This window comes from Schistocerca gregaria, chromosome 8, assembly GCF_023897955.1.
Source record: "Schistocerca gregaria isolate iqSchGreg1 chromosome 8, iqSchGreg1.2, whole genome shotgun sequence".
Taxonomy (NCBI): Eukaryota; Metazoa; Arthropoda; class Insecta; order Orthoptera; family Acrididae; genus Schistocerca; species Schistocerca gregaria.
In genome coordinates this window covers 123,857,903-123,874,796 of record NC_064927.1, presented here as the reverse complement: position 1 = coordinate 123,874,796, position 16,894 = coordinate 123,857,903, and the positions used below count along the sequence as shown (strand labels likewise).

Below are 16,894 nucleotides of genomic sequence, written 5' to 3'. Positions count from 1 at the left end.
ACGAAATGGGAGATACGATACTGCGTGAAGAGTTTGACAGAGCACTGAAAGACCTGAGTCGAAACAAGGCCCCCGGAGTAGACAACATTCCATTAGAACTACTGACGGCCTTGGGAGAGCCAGTCATGACAAAACTCTACCAGCTGGTGAGCAAGATGTATGAGACAGGAGAAATACCCTCAGACTTCAAGAAGAATATAATAATTCCAATCCCAAAGAAAGCAGGTGTTGACATGTGAAAATTACCGAACTATCAGTTTAATAAGTCACAGCTGCAAAATACTAATGCGAATTCTTTACAGACGAATGGAAAAACTGGTAGATGCGGACCTCGGGGAGGATCAGTTTGGATTCCGTCGAAATGTTGGAACACGTGAGACAATACTGACCTTACGACTTATCTTAGAAGATAGATTAAGAAAAGGCAAACTTACGTCTCTAGCATTTGTAGACATAGAGAAAGCTTTTGACAATGTTGACTGGAATACTCTTTTTCAAATTCTAAAGGTGGCAGGGGTAAAATACTGGGAGCTAAAGGCTATTTACAATTTGTACAGAAACCAGATGGCAGTCATAAGAGTCGAGAGGCATGAAAGGGAAGCAGTGGTTGGGAAAGGAGTGAGACAGGGTTGTAGCCTCTCCCCGATGTTATTCAATCTGTATATTGAGCAAGCAGTAAAGGAAACAAAAGAAAAATTTGGAGTAGGTATTAAAATTCATTGAGACGAAGTAAAAACTTTGAGGTTCGCCGATGACATTGTAATTCTGTCAGAGACGGCAAAGGACTTGGAAGAGTAGTTGAACGGAATGGACAGTGTCTTGAAAGGAGGATATAAGATGAACATCAACAAAAGCAAAATGAGGATAATGGAATGTAGTCCAATTAAATCGGGTGATACTGAGGGAATTAGATTAGGAAATGAGACACTTAAAGTAGTAAAGGAGTTTTGCTATTTAGGAACTAAATTAACTGATGATGGTCGAAGTAGAGAGGATATAAAATGTAGACTGGCAATGGCAAGGAAAGGGTTTCTGAAGAAGAGAAATTTGTTAACATCGAATATAGATTTAAGTGTCAGCAAGTCATTTCTGAAAATATTTGTTTGGAGTGTGGCCATGTATGGAAGTGAAACATGGACGATAACAAGTTTGGACAAGAAGAGAATAGAAGCTTTCGAAATGTGGTGCTGCAGAAGAATACTGAAGATAAGGTGGATAGATCACGTAACTAATGAGGAGGTATTGAATAGGATTGGGGAGAAGAGAAGTTTGTGGCACAACTTTTACTAGAAGAAGGGATCGGTTGGTAGGACATGTTTTGAGGCATCAAGGGATCACAAATTTAGCATTGGAGGGCAGTGTGGAGGGTAAAAATCGTAGAGGGAGACCGAGAGATGAGTACACTAAGCAGATTCAGAAGGATGTAGGTTGCAGTAGGTACTGGGAGATGAAGAAGCTTGCACAGGATAGAGTAGCATGGAGAGCTGCATCAAACCAGTCTCAGGACTGAAGACCACAACAACAACAGCCATGATGCCGGGTGTTGGCCATGTGTGCCTCGGTAGTATGCAGTCCTGATTGTGGCGCTCACATGCACGGCGCCAAACACGCATACGACCATCATTCGCACCAAGACAGAAGCGACTCTCATCGCTGAAGACGACACGTCTCCATTCGTCCCTCCATTCACACCTGTCGCGACACCACTGGAGGCGGGCTGCACGATGTTGGGGCGTGAGCGGAAGACGGCCTAACGGTGTGCGGGACCGTAGCCCAGATTCATGGAGACGGTTGCGAATGGACCTCGCCGATACCCAAGGAGCAACAGTGTCCCTAATTTGCTGGAAAAAGTGGCGGTGCGGTCCCCTACGGCACTGCGTAGGATCCTACGGTCTTGGCGTGCATCCGTGCGTCGCTGCGGTCCGGTCCCAGGTCGACGGGCACGTGCACCTTCCGCCGACCACTGGCGACAACAACGATGTACTGTGGAGACCTCAAGCCCCACGTGTTGAGCAATTCGGCGGTACGTCCACACGGCCTCCCGCATGCCCACTATACGCCCTCGCTCAGAGTCCGTCAACTGCACATATGGTTCACGTCCACGCTGTCGCGGCATGCTACCAGTGTTAAAGACTGCGATGGAGCTCCGTATGCCACAGCAAACTGGCTGACACTGACGGCGGCGGTGCACAAATGCTGCGCAGCTAGCGCCATTCGACGGCCAACACCGCGGTTCCTGGTGTGTCCGCTGTGCCGTGCGGATGATCATTGCTTGTACAGCCCTCTCGCAGTGTCCGGAGCAAGTATGGTGGGTCTGACACACCGGTGTCAATGTGTTCTTTTTTCCATTTCCAGGAGTGTAATTACCCGTCGACCTGGGACCGGACCGCAGCGACGCACGGATGCACGCCAAGACCGTAGGATCCTACGCAGTGCCGTAGGGGACCGCACCGCCACTTCCCAGCAAATTAGGGACACTGTTCCTCCTGGGGTATCGGCGAGGACCATTCGCAATCGTCTCCATGAAGCTGGACTATGGTCCCACACCGTTAGGCCGTCTTCCGCTCACGCCCCAACATCGTGCAGCCCGCCTCCAGTGGTGTCGCGACAGGCGTGAATGGAGGGACGAATGGAGACGTGTCGTCTTCAGCGATAAGAGTCGCTTCTGCCTTGGTGCCAATGATGGTGGTATGCGTGTTTGGCGCCGTGCAGGTGAGCGCCACAATCAGGACTGCATACGACCAAGGCACACAGGGCCAACACCCGGCATCATGGTGTGGGGAGCGATCTCCTACACTGGCCGTACAACTCTGGTGATCGTCGAGGGGACACTGAATAGTGCACGGTACATCCAAACCGTCATCGAACCCATCGTTCTACCATTCCTAGACCGGCAAGGGAACTTGCTGTTCCAACAGGACAATGCACGTCCGCATGTATCCCGTGCCACCCAACGTGCTCTAGAAGGTGTAAGTCAACTACCCTGGCCAGCAAGATCTCCGGATCTGTCCCCCATTGAGCATGTTTGGGACTGGATGAAGCGTCGTCTCACGTGGTCTGCACGTCCAGCACGAACGCTGGTCCAACTGAGGCGCCAGGTGGAAATGGCATGGCAAGCCGTTCCACAGAACTACATCCAGCATCTCTACGATCGTCTCCATGGGAGAATAGCAGCCTGCATTGCTGCGAAAGGTGGATATACACTGTACAAGTGCCGACATTGTGCATGCTCTGTTGCCTGTGTCTATGTGCCTGTGGTTCTGTCAGTGTAATCATGTGATGTATCTGGCCCCAGGAACGTGTCAATTAAGTTTCCCCTTCCTGGGGCAATGAATTCACGGTGTTCTTATTTCAATTTCCAGGAGCGTACATGTGTCGTGATGCTGCACATGGAACCAGCACTCATCGCAAAAAGTGGGGTGCCACTCTAGTGCATTCGATGGGCAGACCACTTTCAACACGTTTCTCTCTTCTGACGCGACAGAGAAAGCCGAAATAATCGTTGCCATGTTAATGATATTGGGCTGTCCCTGTAGATACATGTCTTGCTTGGAACTAGCCAATTTCCTACTTCTTTCTATGTCTTTCAGCTACTAAGGCTCGAATCAGCACTGGACATCGTAGCTTCACTTCCTCCAGTACTTCATCTCATACTTTGCAAACTTCACAGAGGTTCTCCTTCATACCTTGCGCCACTAGAACTCCCGGTAGAAAAGATATTGCGCAGAAATAGCTCAGTCAGAGCCTAGGCTAATATTTCCAGAACGAATTTTTCACTCTGACAGACAGGAAGCTGTAGATGTGCATTAAAATTCTTACTTGGAAAGCTGTATCCGGAGGACACTTGCCCGCGGAACGAAGAGATCACAGGTTCAGGTCCCACTCCGGGACACAGTTTTAATCTGCGAGGAAGTTCCAGATCAATCCACATTGGGTGGCTGATTGAAACTCATTTTCAAAGTAGCTCCTTACTTTCTTTTAAAGTTAATAAAGAGGAACTTCCTTATTAAGTTAAATTGTTGTTTCTCACCTTTTATAAGTAGTTCATGGTTTAAAACCGACCTTCAAATGGAACACTGTTCAATATATTTACAATAGCTTTTAATTTTGTAAATTTTCAATATGTTCTTCGTCCTATGGCGTGTAGTTTAATCTTAATTTTCTTCATTTTATAATTTGTTGTATGGCCCATTGCAATAAAGTAAATTCTTCAGAATGAATTTTTCTCCCTGCAGTAGGGTGTGTGCTGTTTTGAAACACTACGCCAAATTATGTGCTGGATCTAAAATTGAACCCAGAACCTCTGGCTCCGGTTTAAAGTCCCACGTTGACTAGTCTGGCAGAACTAGTGTGGCCGGAAGCCCCAAAACAAAATAAAAAATTAAGCTCCTTCTTTGTTGTAAGTCCTACATTACATTGATACACCTTTTTATCTCACATCTCCACTTAATTGAAAGTATAAATATATTTCGACAATGTTACCTTAACCTGCTTGTCTCACACCGTTCTTGTAAACCTCAGTTTACAATATCTAATTCGTCTTGAACATCTTTGCTGTTTGAAGTTCCTTTTTTATTGTGGGGTGAGGGGTGTGGGAGACAACAGTCTCCTGACTGTTTTTATGCAGTCGGCAACGATTTCCGCTCGTGTGACAACCTCTTCACATCAGAGTATCACTTTCAACCTATGTCCTCAATTATTAGCTGAATGTATTCCAGTTTTTGTCTTCCTCTACAGTTCTTGCCTCTACAGGGTTCTCTAGTACCAAGGAAGTCACTCCCTGATGTCTTAACGGATGGCCTATCATCCTGTCCTTTCTCCTTGTCAGTGTTTTCCACGTATTTCTTTCCCCTCCGTTCTGCGCAGAGCCTCCTCATTCCTTACCTATCAGTTCACCTAATTTTCAACGTTCGTCCGTAGCACTACATCTCAAATGCTTAGATTCTCTTCTATTCCGCTTTTCCCAGTCCATGTTTCGCTACGATACAGTGCTGTACTCCAGACCTACTCTCTCAGAAATTCCTTCCTCAAATTAAATCCATTGTTTGATACTAGTAGATTTTTCTTGGCCAGGAATGCCCTTTTTGCCAGTGCCAGTCTGTTTTTGAAGTCCTCACTGCTCGTCCATCGTTTGTTATTTTTTTCCTAGGAATCAGAATTCCTAAACTTCATCTACTTAGTGACCGCCAATCCTGATGTTAAGTTTATCTCTGTCCTCATATCTGCTACTGCTCATTACTTTCGACTTTCTTCAATTTACTCTGTCCACATTCTGTACTCCTGTACTCGTTAGATTATACATTCCATTCAGCAGATCATGCAATCCGTCTTCACTTTTGCTGGGGATGTCATCAGCGAATAGTATCATTGATATCCTTCCACCTTGAATTTTAATTCCACCCATGAATCCATCTTTTAATTCCATTATTCCTTCTTCGATGTACAGATTGAATAGTAGTGACGAAAGACTACATCCCTTCTTAATTCGAGCACTTCGTTCTTGTCCGTGCACTCTTAGTCATTACGAAAGCGTTCTTAAATGCGATCTGTGTGGCTAGGGACTGGAGATTGCCCAGAGGCGAAGGTAAATAATTCATTTAATAAATAAAATAATTTAACAGCAATATCGCCTGTTACTGGAATATCTACATACTTTATTCTGATAAAACACAGTTGTGATATTAACACACTGTTGTTTCCTTTTTTCAAATTGAAACACAAATGTAGAATTCGTAAATGACATATTCCATTAGTGTAGCGCGGCAGATTACAGCTTGAAACGATAAAATTATGAGATACACAATTGTGGGTCAAACAGGTTAAAAATAGAAAATTTAAGGCGCTTTTGACGAAATTCCAATCATATCACACACAAATGCAAATAGACATTAAAATATGTAGCTATCAAACAAGTAATAACCGTTACAACTATGTTAAAAACTGGATAGGATTGATTGTCGAGGATATAAGGAACAAGTTAACCAGAGCGTGCCTTCCACGAAAAGAAATTTCCAAGAAATGAAATTTAATATTATTCATTTTAATTTCCATTAACAGATACTGAATGTAACAAATACTATGCATTAAAGGAACTTTGCAGAAAATATTTATGCTACCAACAGCATACAACGTAATTAACAATATCAAATTTTCTGTTGTTGAACTCCAGTTTTAATAATTTACTTGCAACTTTATTTTATCCACTTAGGTGAAGTATCTGTACTAATAGATTAGGAACTCTTCAACGTAATTAGTCGAGTTAACGTCAGTCAAAAGTAATATTTCTACTGACTGTTAGTACACTGTTTATTAATGGTGATTGTCAATAAGTGTCATAGAAGCATTCTATTCATACTGTAATAACACGCATTACAGAGAGTATTTTCAGTGAAGTTATCAACTGGTTTGTGATAGCTCATGTAGTAAACCAATACACCTAGTTTAATTTCGTATAGTAGTACGTTGTAACTCAATTAATTTCGTTTCAGTGATGACGTTTACTTTGATTGCATCTCTTGTTCAAAGCCGTCGGAACCAGAGGTAGTTCCTGTTCCACTTTCACCACAGCGAGCCTGAGTATACACAGTATGACAGTGTTATTGCACTCCTATAGCCTCGTTCAAATGTCCCCGTACTTTTTTTAGTTTACGTTAGACTAAGCATTCACAGTCGATTAACATTATCGAGTACTTATTATTTGATGACTGTTCGACATACTACACATTTTTAGTCTAGAGTCTATGTCGCATCAGTTGTTCTGGCTCTCAGATGAAACAGTTGTGTACGCTGTTGTGTCATTGCAGATGTCGAGCACAACGAATTACAATGGATAAACGAAGGTAGCTCCATAGATGAAAAACCGAAGCTGTACGCCGCCCATTAATGTTCAGTTCTTCCTTTCAGGCGCTTAGGCACTAATCTTCGAGTGGATCACCTCACTTGCCGATTAGCATTCTTAGTGTAACCCATAACAACAACAGACGTTGAGATGCAATCACATTGCACAGATCACATTGACTTTGTGAGCAAATCACACCACGCCACGTCATAGTAGCCGTGTTGGACTCCCTACTGCTTTTAAAACTTAAAATGTCTTCAAGAAAATTCAATTTCAAGAGGTTCTTGAGATTGTAGTAACTGGATGTCACTTATTCACAGCGAGGTATTCTCGCCTTGCGACGATATCCTTGAGGGTGAGAGTCTGAAAAAAATAAAAGAAAACCAGCCATTAGTCGTACGCCCGTCACGTGAAAATTAGGAAAGAAGAACTACAGCAATAAAAAATGAATTCTTGACTTTATAGTAAGTAAATGTCTTCATTACCACTGATTCTAGATTTGTTACTCATAGAGCGCATCTGGGACGCTATAAGGAAGCGCAAACGTTATGTCGACATCAATCCAGAACTCAGCACCACCTATCACATGTGTATCAGATGTGGGAAGAACTTCCTCAAGATGATATTCGGAGGCTGTCTACTTCCACGGCGTAAAGAATACCAAAGTGTATTCATGCCTGTGGGACCACATCCCATACTGATGTTTACGATGGACATTAATTTTGAATGTATTTGAAGTATAATTAATTGATACGAGACTTATAATAAACATCACCAACGAGTTTGATTAAGAGCGGACTAATGCTCCGTGATAAAATACGCTCCCCTACCCTCCAGTCTATGTGTTTAAGAATTGTACTTCTGGCTCCGTCCAGATTATAGCGTTTCGTTTGGCTGGGAATCGTTTGTTTTGCAAACGTGTCGTTTGGGGGAGGAATTAAATTAGGAAATAATGCAGTAAGCTCCTATAACTGTTTGACTATTTAGGCAGGAAAGTAACTGGTAACAGATGAGGTAGAGAGTATATAAAATGCCGACAGGTAGTACTAAAATTCTGAGAAAGATGACTTTGTTAACGTCTAACATACATTTAATTGGTAGGAAGTCATTTGCGAAAGTTTTAATCTGGAGAGTAGCTTTGTGCTGAAGTGAAATGTGGACTATTAGCACTTCAGTCAAGAACAGACTAGCGACATTTGAAAAGTGGTGCCAGAGAAGAGTGCTGAAGGTTACATTGGTAGATTTGGCTAACTAATGAGGAGGTTCTGAACAGATTTGAGGGAAAAAGAAATTTATGGAAAATCTTGACTAAGTGGAGGAGTCGGTTGATAGGACCCATCCTCCACACTTGACTCGAGTACCAAATTCACTGTTATTTAATGATATTAAATATATAACTATTATATAAGAATATATAAATTCACTGTTATTTAATGATAGTGAATTTGGTACTGGAGGCAAGTGTGAAAGGTAAGAAATTTAGAGGAAGAGTTAGGCATGAATAGTGTATGTTCTGTAATTATTCGGATATGAAGTGACTTTTACAAGACAGAATAACATGGCCACTTGTCTCCAACCAGACTTCAGGTTGGAGATATGCAACAACAACAACAACAACAACAACAACATAGTCATTAAGTTATACTGGACATTGGATTTTCCGCAGTTATCATCAGTTCCAGATGGAATTTAAGTAACGCTGGTGACAAACTCCCGTTAGTCGTCTTGATATGTGAATGTCGCGGTCATGGAAAACTGAGTGCAGGCCGGAGTGGCCGAGCGGTTCTAGTCACTTCAGTCTGGTGCCGCGCGACTGCGTCGGTCGCAGGTTCGAATCCGTCTCGGGCATGGATATGTGTGATGTCCTTAGGTAAGTTAGGTTTAATTAGTTCTAAGTTCTAGAGGACTGATGACCTCTAGATGTTAAGTCTCATAGTTCTCAGAGACATTTGAGCCATTTGAATACTTAGTCTCTTCAGTGATTTCTAACGAATGTCTTGAGAATTCTCTTGTTACCGGAATGGATAGTGGATACTGCAGGCATTAATATTCGACAGTACCGACGGGGGACAAGCTGTGGGACGTTGTGTCAGTTCTATTTTACGATTTCATAAATTAGTAAACTGTACGGGAAATTGGTCTTTTATATTTCTGTAAAATTCGGACCCTGAGTACTTCGTCTACTGAATATGCTGCTTCAGCTGCAGACCGATGGCAGCTGCTATGATAACGAATGTTCTAATGTGAACAATATGCAGACTGAAGGTAGTCACAAGGAAAGAAATGAGGAACTGTTTGGCCTACGAATTGACTGTAGAAAACGAAATGACGGTGACTCACTTTATCGCTCAACTTGTGTATCGCAACATTCGCTTAACTTCCTTATTAAGAAACACTGTACTGAAAGCCTACGTACCTGACAACAGAGTCTGTTTCATATTATGAGTCGGAGCGTGAGTAATTCTCTGTATCATTATCTCTGCAGATGAAACACGAAAGCACTACTTCGAACCGAGAACAAGCTGATAGCAGATAAAATATCAGAATAATGACTCATATGTGGAAATGAAAAATAAATGAATAAATTTTTAGGGAAAAAGTGAACACTAGTGAGAATTTTAAATATAAGAAAATAATTATAAGGAAACGATACCAAAGACTTGCAAATAAGGGCAAAAACAATTTTAGAACAAAATACTAAATTTAGAAGGTTTTGAAAATAGAAAAAAAAAAACATGGATGGAAGGAAGGGGAAAATCAACTCGGGGAGAAGATGGAGTGTTGGAAAAATAGTATTTAAAGAGAAGAGGAATTGAATTTGTCACTTCATCCTAGTCGATCACTGCAGTAGGTCTTATACTGCACCTTTTAAGTTTTTAAAAATTTTTGCTCTATTCCAGTTAACAATGGACTGCGTTGTATTTGGACGCAGTAGAATAAAGGGAAAGAGTGAACCTTACAACTCAGAAAATCATGAACAATCCATCTTCTTCGTAATATATGACTTCTGGATAAAGGTTCATATATCACTTAATGTAGACAGGTTGGCTACTTCAAGTTTCGTTAACTGAATGCGTTCTCATTTCAGAGATTGCATTGGTCGGATAACGTAAAGAGTCAACGATCCAAAGAGATGGAGGGAAAGGGCAGAGCGAGGCGAGCCAGTCACAGGGCAGACAGCAGTTATTATATTTGTGTATTTTGTGACCCATCTGACGCCAAACACCGTATTTGGATTATATGGATTGCTGTATCATTTATAAGCTTTATACATCTCCTATTGCCTCTTGTGACATCCCTATTGTCGCTTTACAAAAACTCATTCTGCCCGTGTTTCATCCTGTTCATCTGCTGAAAAAGAAACTAAAATGGTCAATGCACTGAAAATTGAGGTACGACAGTGTCACACAAATATTTAAAGGGTTGATACAGGAATCGATCAAATTTCAGAAATGACCAATAATTGGAATGAAAAATTTGTTTCTAAGGAAATAAGACAGTTGAGTGCTTAGTTCTTTAAGAAACTTTGAATTAGCGTATAAATTAAGGCATTTAGCTGTCAAACTGAAAGAAGTAAACTGAGATAAATTTTTTGCAAATAAATAAATATAAAAGAAGAGACAGACACAGAGAAGCAAAAGGAATATCTTATTCAGTTAGTATCCAAATACATAGTTTCCCCGATAATAAAAAATGATTTAATCACAGAAAAATAATTTTTAAAATGAAATCTCATTTGTCACCGTATTTGCCTCACAGACGCTGTACTCATTAGATTTCATTAGTTTCATATATCATGTTCCCGACGTATTGGTCACTCAACTACATCTGTACAACATTTTTAGTGTTAAAGAATGAGTAAGAATTTTATGGCTTTTTCGTTTTTCTCCCAAGTATATGGACCCAGAGCACCCCTTCCCGGAGCTGAAATTGCACGCAGTTCGTCTTTTCTGTGCAACTAAACCGAACAGGAGGGTAGGATTAACATATAATCAGTCTTGCAAAATAAGAGTCAATGTTACGATGAAGAAATTAAATAGTAATCAAGATACTTAACATTTTTGAGAATTGATGAAAACTCAAAACCAGGAAAAAGCGTCTTACTGAAATGTCGCTGTGTAAGAGACAAGTAGGTCTGCAAAATCAACATGAGTCTTACGATTTCACGCCTGTATTCCTTGTTGTTGTCTTCACTGTCCTGCACAGGTCCAGTAGCTACTTCAACATAGACCCACATGAAAGTGCTTACTCTAGCCAAACTTTGGACCCTCTTCACAATTTCGATCACCCATATATCCCTTCACTATCAAAGTAACGAATGCTAGACGCCTCAAGATGTGTTGCGTTAAGCTATCCCTTATTCTGAACAAGTCTGCCTTTATTTTGTCCACGATTAATTTGAGCACTTCTTCATCGGTTATTGGTTCTACGCATCTAACTTTCAGTATTTTTTAGCAACAGCACAGTTCAAAAGATGCAGTTCTCTTCTGGAATGTGCAGGTTCCATATTTCACTTCCATATAGGTCTACGCTCCGGACAAATACTCAGTAATAAACGTTGTAACACATAAATTTGTATTCTTGTTGACAATTCTCCCTTTTTCTGAAACGATTTTATTGTTTTTCATAAAGTGCTTTCTATAATTTTTTTATTGTTGCCGTCGTCTGGTATTTTGCTGTCCAGATAGTAGAACCGGTGAACTACTCCCCTTATGTCACCTCATTGCCTCATTCCCACTACCCACCTAATTTCATGTAACTACACCCCATTACTATTTTCTTTTGACTTTTATTGATGTTCACTTCAGAAGCAATTTTCAAGAAATTATCTTTTTTTTTCGGTTGATGTACCAGGTCCTTTGCAGTCTCTGACAATTACAATGTCATCAGCAAACCTAAATTGAAGAACTGTCGAACTTAAGCAGTGATGATAAGACAGGCTCTACTTGGACAGTAACATGTAACAGTTTTATAGAGCTGTATATTTCTGACTCCAAAGATTCGCTGAAGATGATCATATGATTGAAATGGGTTGCTTTTCTAAATTTCATCTTGATTTTCTTCACACTTCGTCGAGTATACAGATCGAACAAATGGGAGATAGGCTAAAGCCCTAGCCCACTTCTTCTGTAACTCCACTCCATGTCCTTCATTTCTTAAGCCTACAATCCGGCTTCTGTAAAAGTTGTAGACAGCTTTTGTTTGATCGTATTTTATGAGTGATAACTTCAGTATTTCAATGAGTACAGCCCCTTGAACATTCTTAAGCGCTGTTATAAATCTACAAATGCTGCAAATGGTTAATCTTGCTCATGCCATCTTTCCAGATGCATCATAGGATCAGTATTGCCTGTATTGCACCTACATTTTTTTCTGATGCACCTACATTACAACTGATCTCATCGGGGTCGGCTTCTACCAGTGGTCCACATCTGTACTCCGTACGACTATTAATTACATTTCAATTAATTACAACAGTCAGATTTTAAATACTTGGAGAAATACGTGATACACACGGTGCTGTCTTACAAAGCATCTATTCACTACTCTGAGTGCCATAGCTGTAGCGTGTGTCCTGTGTTATTCAATGGCGTAAATATTGAGCAAACAGTAAAGTAAAGCAAGGAGAAATTTTGCAAAAACAAATTAAAGTTAAGGGAGAAGTAAAGAAACTTTAAGGTTTGTTGATGGCACTGTTCTCGTGACAAAGACGGGAGAGGACGTGGGAGATCATTTGAATGGTATTGATTACGTCTTGAAAATATGTTGTTATTGCTGCTGTAGTCTTCAGTTAGAAGATGCGGCTGCTCAGAACTGAAATCTACATCAATTTGAACCTTATTACTTTTGTAATGTCTTGATTCCACAGTACAATGTTTAGCCGTTACATTTTATTCCGTAATTAAGGTGACGATTCCTTGATGTTTCAAGATCTGTTTTATTAACCTATCCTTTGATTTACTCAACTTTTATCAAAAATTCGTTTCTACCCACTCATTAGTTGTGCGATCTACACGTCTAATCTTCAACATCGACTTACAGCACCACATCTCTGAAGCTAATATTCTTTTTTTGACTGATCTGTTAACATTATAGTATGAATACTTAAAAATGAAAACAAGCTGATATAATATAGAATTAATTCAGACGATGCTGAAGGAATCAGATTAGGAAAGTACACATTTATTTGTGCAGATAAAATAAATGTAGACAGGTGAAATAGAGAGGTTCTAAAATGCAGACTGAAAGTATCAAAGAAGCAGCGTTTCTTGGAAAGAGAAACATAAGAGAGGTAACACGTATTTGAGACTTATAGTGTATTTTGAGGAACCATGGATGAGAAGCAGTCTGCTGGAGTGGCCGAGAAGTTCTAGGCCCTACTGTCTGGAGCCGCGCGACCGCTACGGTGTCAGGTTCGAATGCTGCTTCGGAAATGGATGTGTGTGATGTCCTTAGGTTAGTTAGGTTTAAATAGTTCTAAGTTCTAGTGGACTGATGACCTCAGAAGTTAAGTCACATAGTGCTCAGAGCCATAAGAAAAAGAAATTATGAGAAATAGTACAGATCTGAGGAGAATTGATCTCTTGAAATGAGATGTTACAGAAGAATATGAAATTAGGTGGCTAGATCAAGTAAATAATGAAGAGATACTGAACTAACTTATGCAAAAAAAGAGTTTTTTTTGTGCAACTTGACGAAAAGGATAGTTCTGTTGGAAGGACACATCCTGAGACTTCACGGAAAGCTCATCTCAGTAACTGAGTAAAGTCTGGAGTGTAGGAATTGTATAGGGAAATCAAGAGTCGTGTACAGTAAGATCAAGCGGATGTAGGCTGCAGCAGTAATGTAGGGAAGATGAGACCAGTACGGGAATGATGAGTGTGGTGAGACGCATCAGTGTCCCGAGGGGAGACCACAAGAAGGGCTACGGTGTTTTGGTGGATGCTTGAGGACGCCTACGCACCAGGACGAGCTTCTCGGGGCTGAAGCACTTCTCTATTTTCATCTGCAAGCCGTCCTCGTAGTCCTGGACGTGGCAGTGCGTCGTAGGGCCCACTGCCGTGATGACGCTGCGGATCTTGACACCGTTATACGACACCTGGTCGAAGGGCTCGCCCAGCCGGTACGAGAAGGACTCCTTCCAGTCGCCCGTCTGGGAGGTCTGCGTGAAGCGGTCGCCCTCCACCATCAGCATGAACGTCGAGTCCATTGTCACCGCGTTCCGGATCACCTCCAGGTCGTGGATGCCTGCAACAGCCGGACCACTCACTCTCACAATCACAGCAGACGATCAGACACGCCGCAGCGCAGGCACTAGGTAGGCGGAATACGTAAAACGACTTGAAAAGTGCTTCATGCGCCCTATCCTAGGGAACCCGTCTTACATCAACAGCGTGATGGGTGAGTTGCCTGCCTTAAGGAGGTAGGACGCCAAACGGGCCGACTTGGAGCAGGAGAGGCACCACAGGATACTTTGATTTCCACTGTCAATACTTTTACAAGTAAATTCATAAAACCGTGTCAATATGACCAGGAAGGATTCAGGATTCACACTCGTAACAGCGGAAGTTCAAAAATAGAACAAAATAATTTTTTTTACTTTTGAAATTATCATTTTTTCACTTACTATTGGCTGCATTTGTTGCTATAGGTACACTTTTCTTCATAAGTAAGCAGACTGTTCTATGAATTTTACACAGCATAAAAACCATACTTATAGGTGTATGAAACACTAGAATCTATTTAATTTATGAAAAAATGAATGAGCTGTAAGGTTTAAAATTTATGTTTAGAAAAAAATCAAATTTTGTAGTTAATTATCTCAATTTTTACCCAGTTTTAAATAGATTTCGAAAATTCTAGAGTTTCGTACACCTGTAAATATCATTTGTATGCTGTGAAAAAATTCATCAAAGAATCCCTATTACTTGTGAAGAAAAATGTACCTATAGCATGTCCGCATCTCGTGGTCGTGCGGTAGCGTTCTCGCATCCAGCGCCCGGGTTCCGGGTTCGATTCTCGGCGGGGTCAGGGATTCTCTCTGCCTCGTCATGACTGGGTGTGGTGGGATGTCCTTAGGTTAGTTAGGTTTAAGTAGTTCTAAGTTCTAGGGGACCGATGACCATAGATGTTAAGTCCCATAGTGCTCAGAGCCATTTTGTACCTATAGCAACAAATGCAGCCAACAGTAAGTGAAAAAAATGATGAAATTTCATATGTAATTTTTTTTTATTTTGTTACGTTTTTGCACTTCCACTGCTGTGAGTGTGAATCCTGAATCCTTTCTGGTCGTACTGACAATGTTTTATGAATTTATTTGTAAAAGTGTAGACAGTAGAAAATAAAATGTCCTGTGGTGCCTCTCCTGCTACAAGTGGCCCGTTTGACGTCGTACCCCCCTTAAGGTGCATGAAATACTCTGCTCTAAAAAAGTTGAGGGCCAGATAGATAAAGTAACGTAACATATTAACTACTCGGTGGAAATGATTGAAAGTGTAGGAGTATGTAGCCATAATCTCCCAATCGTAGACAAACAGTTGGACGTCACATGAAGTGTGATTAGAGTGAGTATAGCTCCATATATACCAGATCCCACAATACGAGGCGGCTGCAAGAACGGAAAAGACGGTATGTGTCAGTCAGCGAACAGTTACGGAGCGCTGTCGTGATGTTTTTCATTATAAAATGGAACATAGATAACATTTGTGAGCCGTGGAAAAAATTGCTGTTTTGAAGAGCGTTGTGTGAAGCAGCCGCCCTCCGTTTCTGACGGTGGCGCCGCTGTGGCAATCGCACCTTTGCTGTCTCCCTCTGGTGGAAAAGGAGAGAGGTTGCCTGTTCACGTGCATTTAAGGGGCGCTATAAGCTCGCCAGTCGGTCAGTTGGTCATCTGGGTCAGTGTGGGGCAGTCAGTGTCTGTCTGTCGTCTAGAGTGCTAGTATGCGTTAGGCCGCCAGTCTGTAGAGGTTGTTCAGGCAATCGTCATTGGCGGTTGGATCGATCGGTTGGTCGGTCGCACACTGAGACACGAGATGACTTGTCCGTCTTGAGCGTCACCGCATGTGCGTGGTGGTGGAGGTGGTGGTGGTTAGTGTTTAACATCCCGTCGACAACGAGGTCATTAGAGACGGAGCAGAAGCTCTGGTTAGGGAAGGATTGGGAAGGAAATCGGCCGTGCCCTTTCAAAGGAACCATCCCGGCATTTGCCTGAAACTATTTAGGGAAATCACGGAAAACATAAATTGGGATGGCCGGAGACGGGATTGAACCGTCGTCCTCCCGAATGCGAGTCAAGTGTGCTAACCGGCGCATGTGAGGTCGCCACGTCAGTCCAGTGGGTCGCGCCGTATAGCGAGGGGTAGTGGCTTCGCGGTCAACATGAGAGTAACAGGAGTCAACCCACGACATCGGTCTGGCCGGTGCGAGCTGCGACGCCGTGAGACAGGGGATCGGCGTGCCTTCCTGTGTCCGTTGAAGAGACTGGCAGCGGACGGTTCGGGAGAGTGATTTGGGGGTGCTGCGCCAGATCTTCGCCAGACATCGAAGTTTATTAGAAGTTAAGTGATTCGTGATATGTTGTTTCATTTACTTGTTTTAAATTCTACTTGTTTTCTTGGTCTGTCTCTCGTCCGTATTTGTTAGGCAGTTAGTGTCTGTCTGTCAGTGTCGGTCTGCCGTACGTTAATAGCTGCCTCTGTCATGTTTGTTGGATTCGGTGTGTTAACGTATTTATTGGTTGAAGTGTAACGGCCGAATTCCTGAAATATGTTTTTATCTTACCTATCATCTTGAGAGGCCGTATATGTGTAATGTAGAGCATGTTTGGCCAACCTTATATACTTTATGTAAGAATTCATTTCATGGGTTTTTATTTAAATGGTCATTTTAGTATATAAAGTTGCCACCCTTCCACCGTAAGAGTATTTTTTTAAGTGAAGTTGCACCTCCGGTGGCAAGTTAACTTTTAATGTTAGTGTTTTGTACCACTCCCATCACTCCTACGGGGTGCGTAGTTTATGAGCTTGTGTGAATTGTTAAAGTTTTTGGTTTGAAGTA

The 16,894-nt window shown here is 41.8% G+C and overlaps 1 protein-coding gene across 3 annotated transcripts in view; it reads right to left on the bottom strand.

Moving 5' to 3' along the window:
• Window positions 1-5,633: 5,633 nt before the first annotated feature.
• Window positions 5,634-16,894, bottom strand: part of LOC126284356 (fatty acid-binding protein, muscle-like) — a 55,761-nt gene continuing 44,500 nt past the window's right edge. For all 3 annotated transcript variants that reach the window (XM_049983221.1, XM_049983220.1, XM_049983223.1), the window contains exons 2-3: window positions 13,803-14,086; window positions 5,634-7,201 (exon numbers count right to left, since the gene is read on the bottom strand). In XM_049983221.1, the coding sequence (XP_049839178.1) occupies window positions 7,145-7,201; window positions 13,803-14,086 (341 nt within the window). In that variant the 3' untranslated portion in view covers window positions 5,634-7,144. The remainder of the gene's footprint in view (window positions 7,202-13,802; window positions 14,087-16,894) is intronic.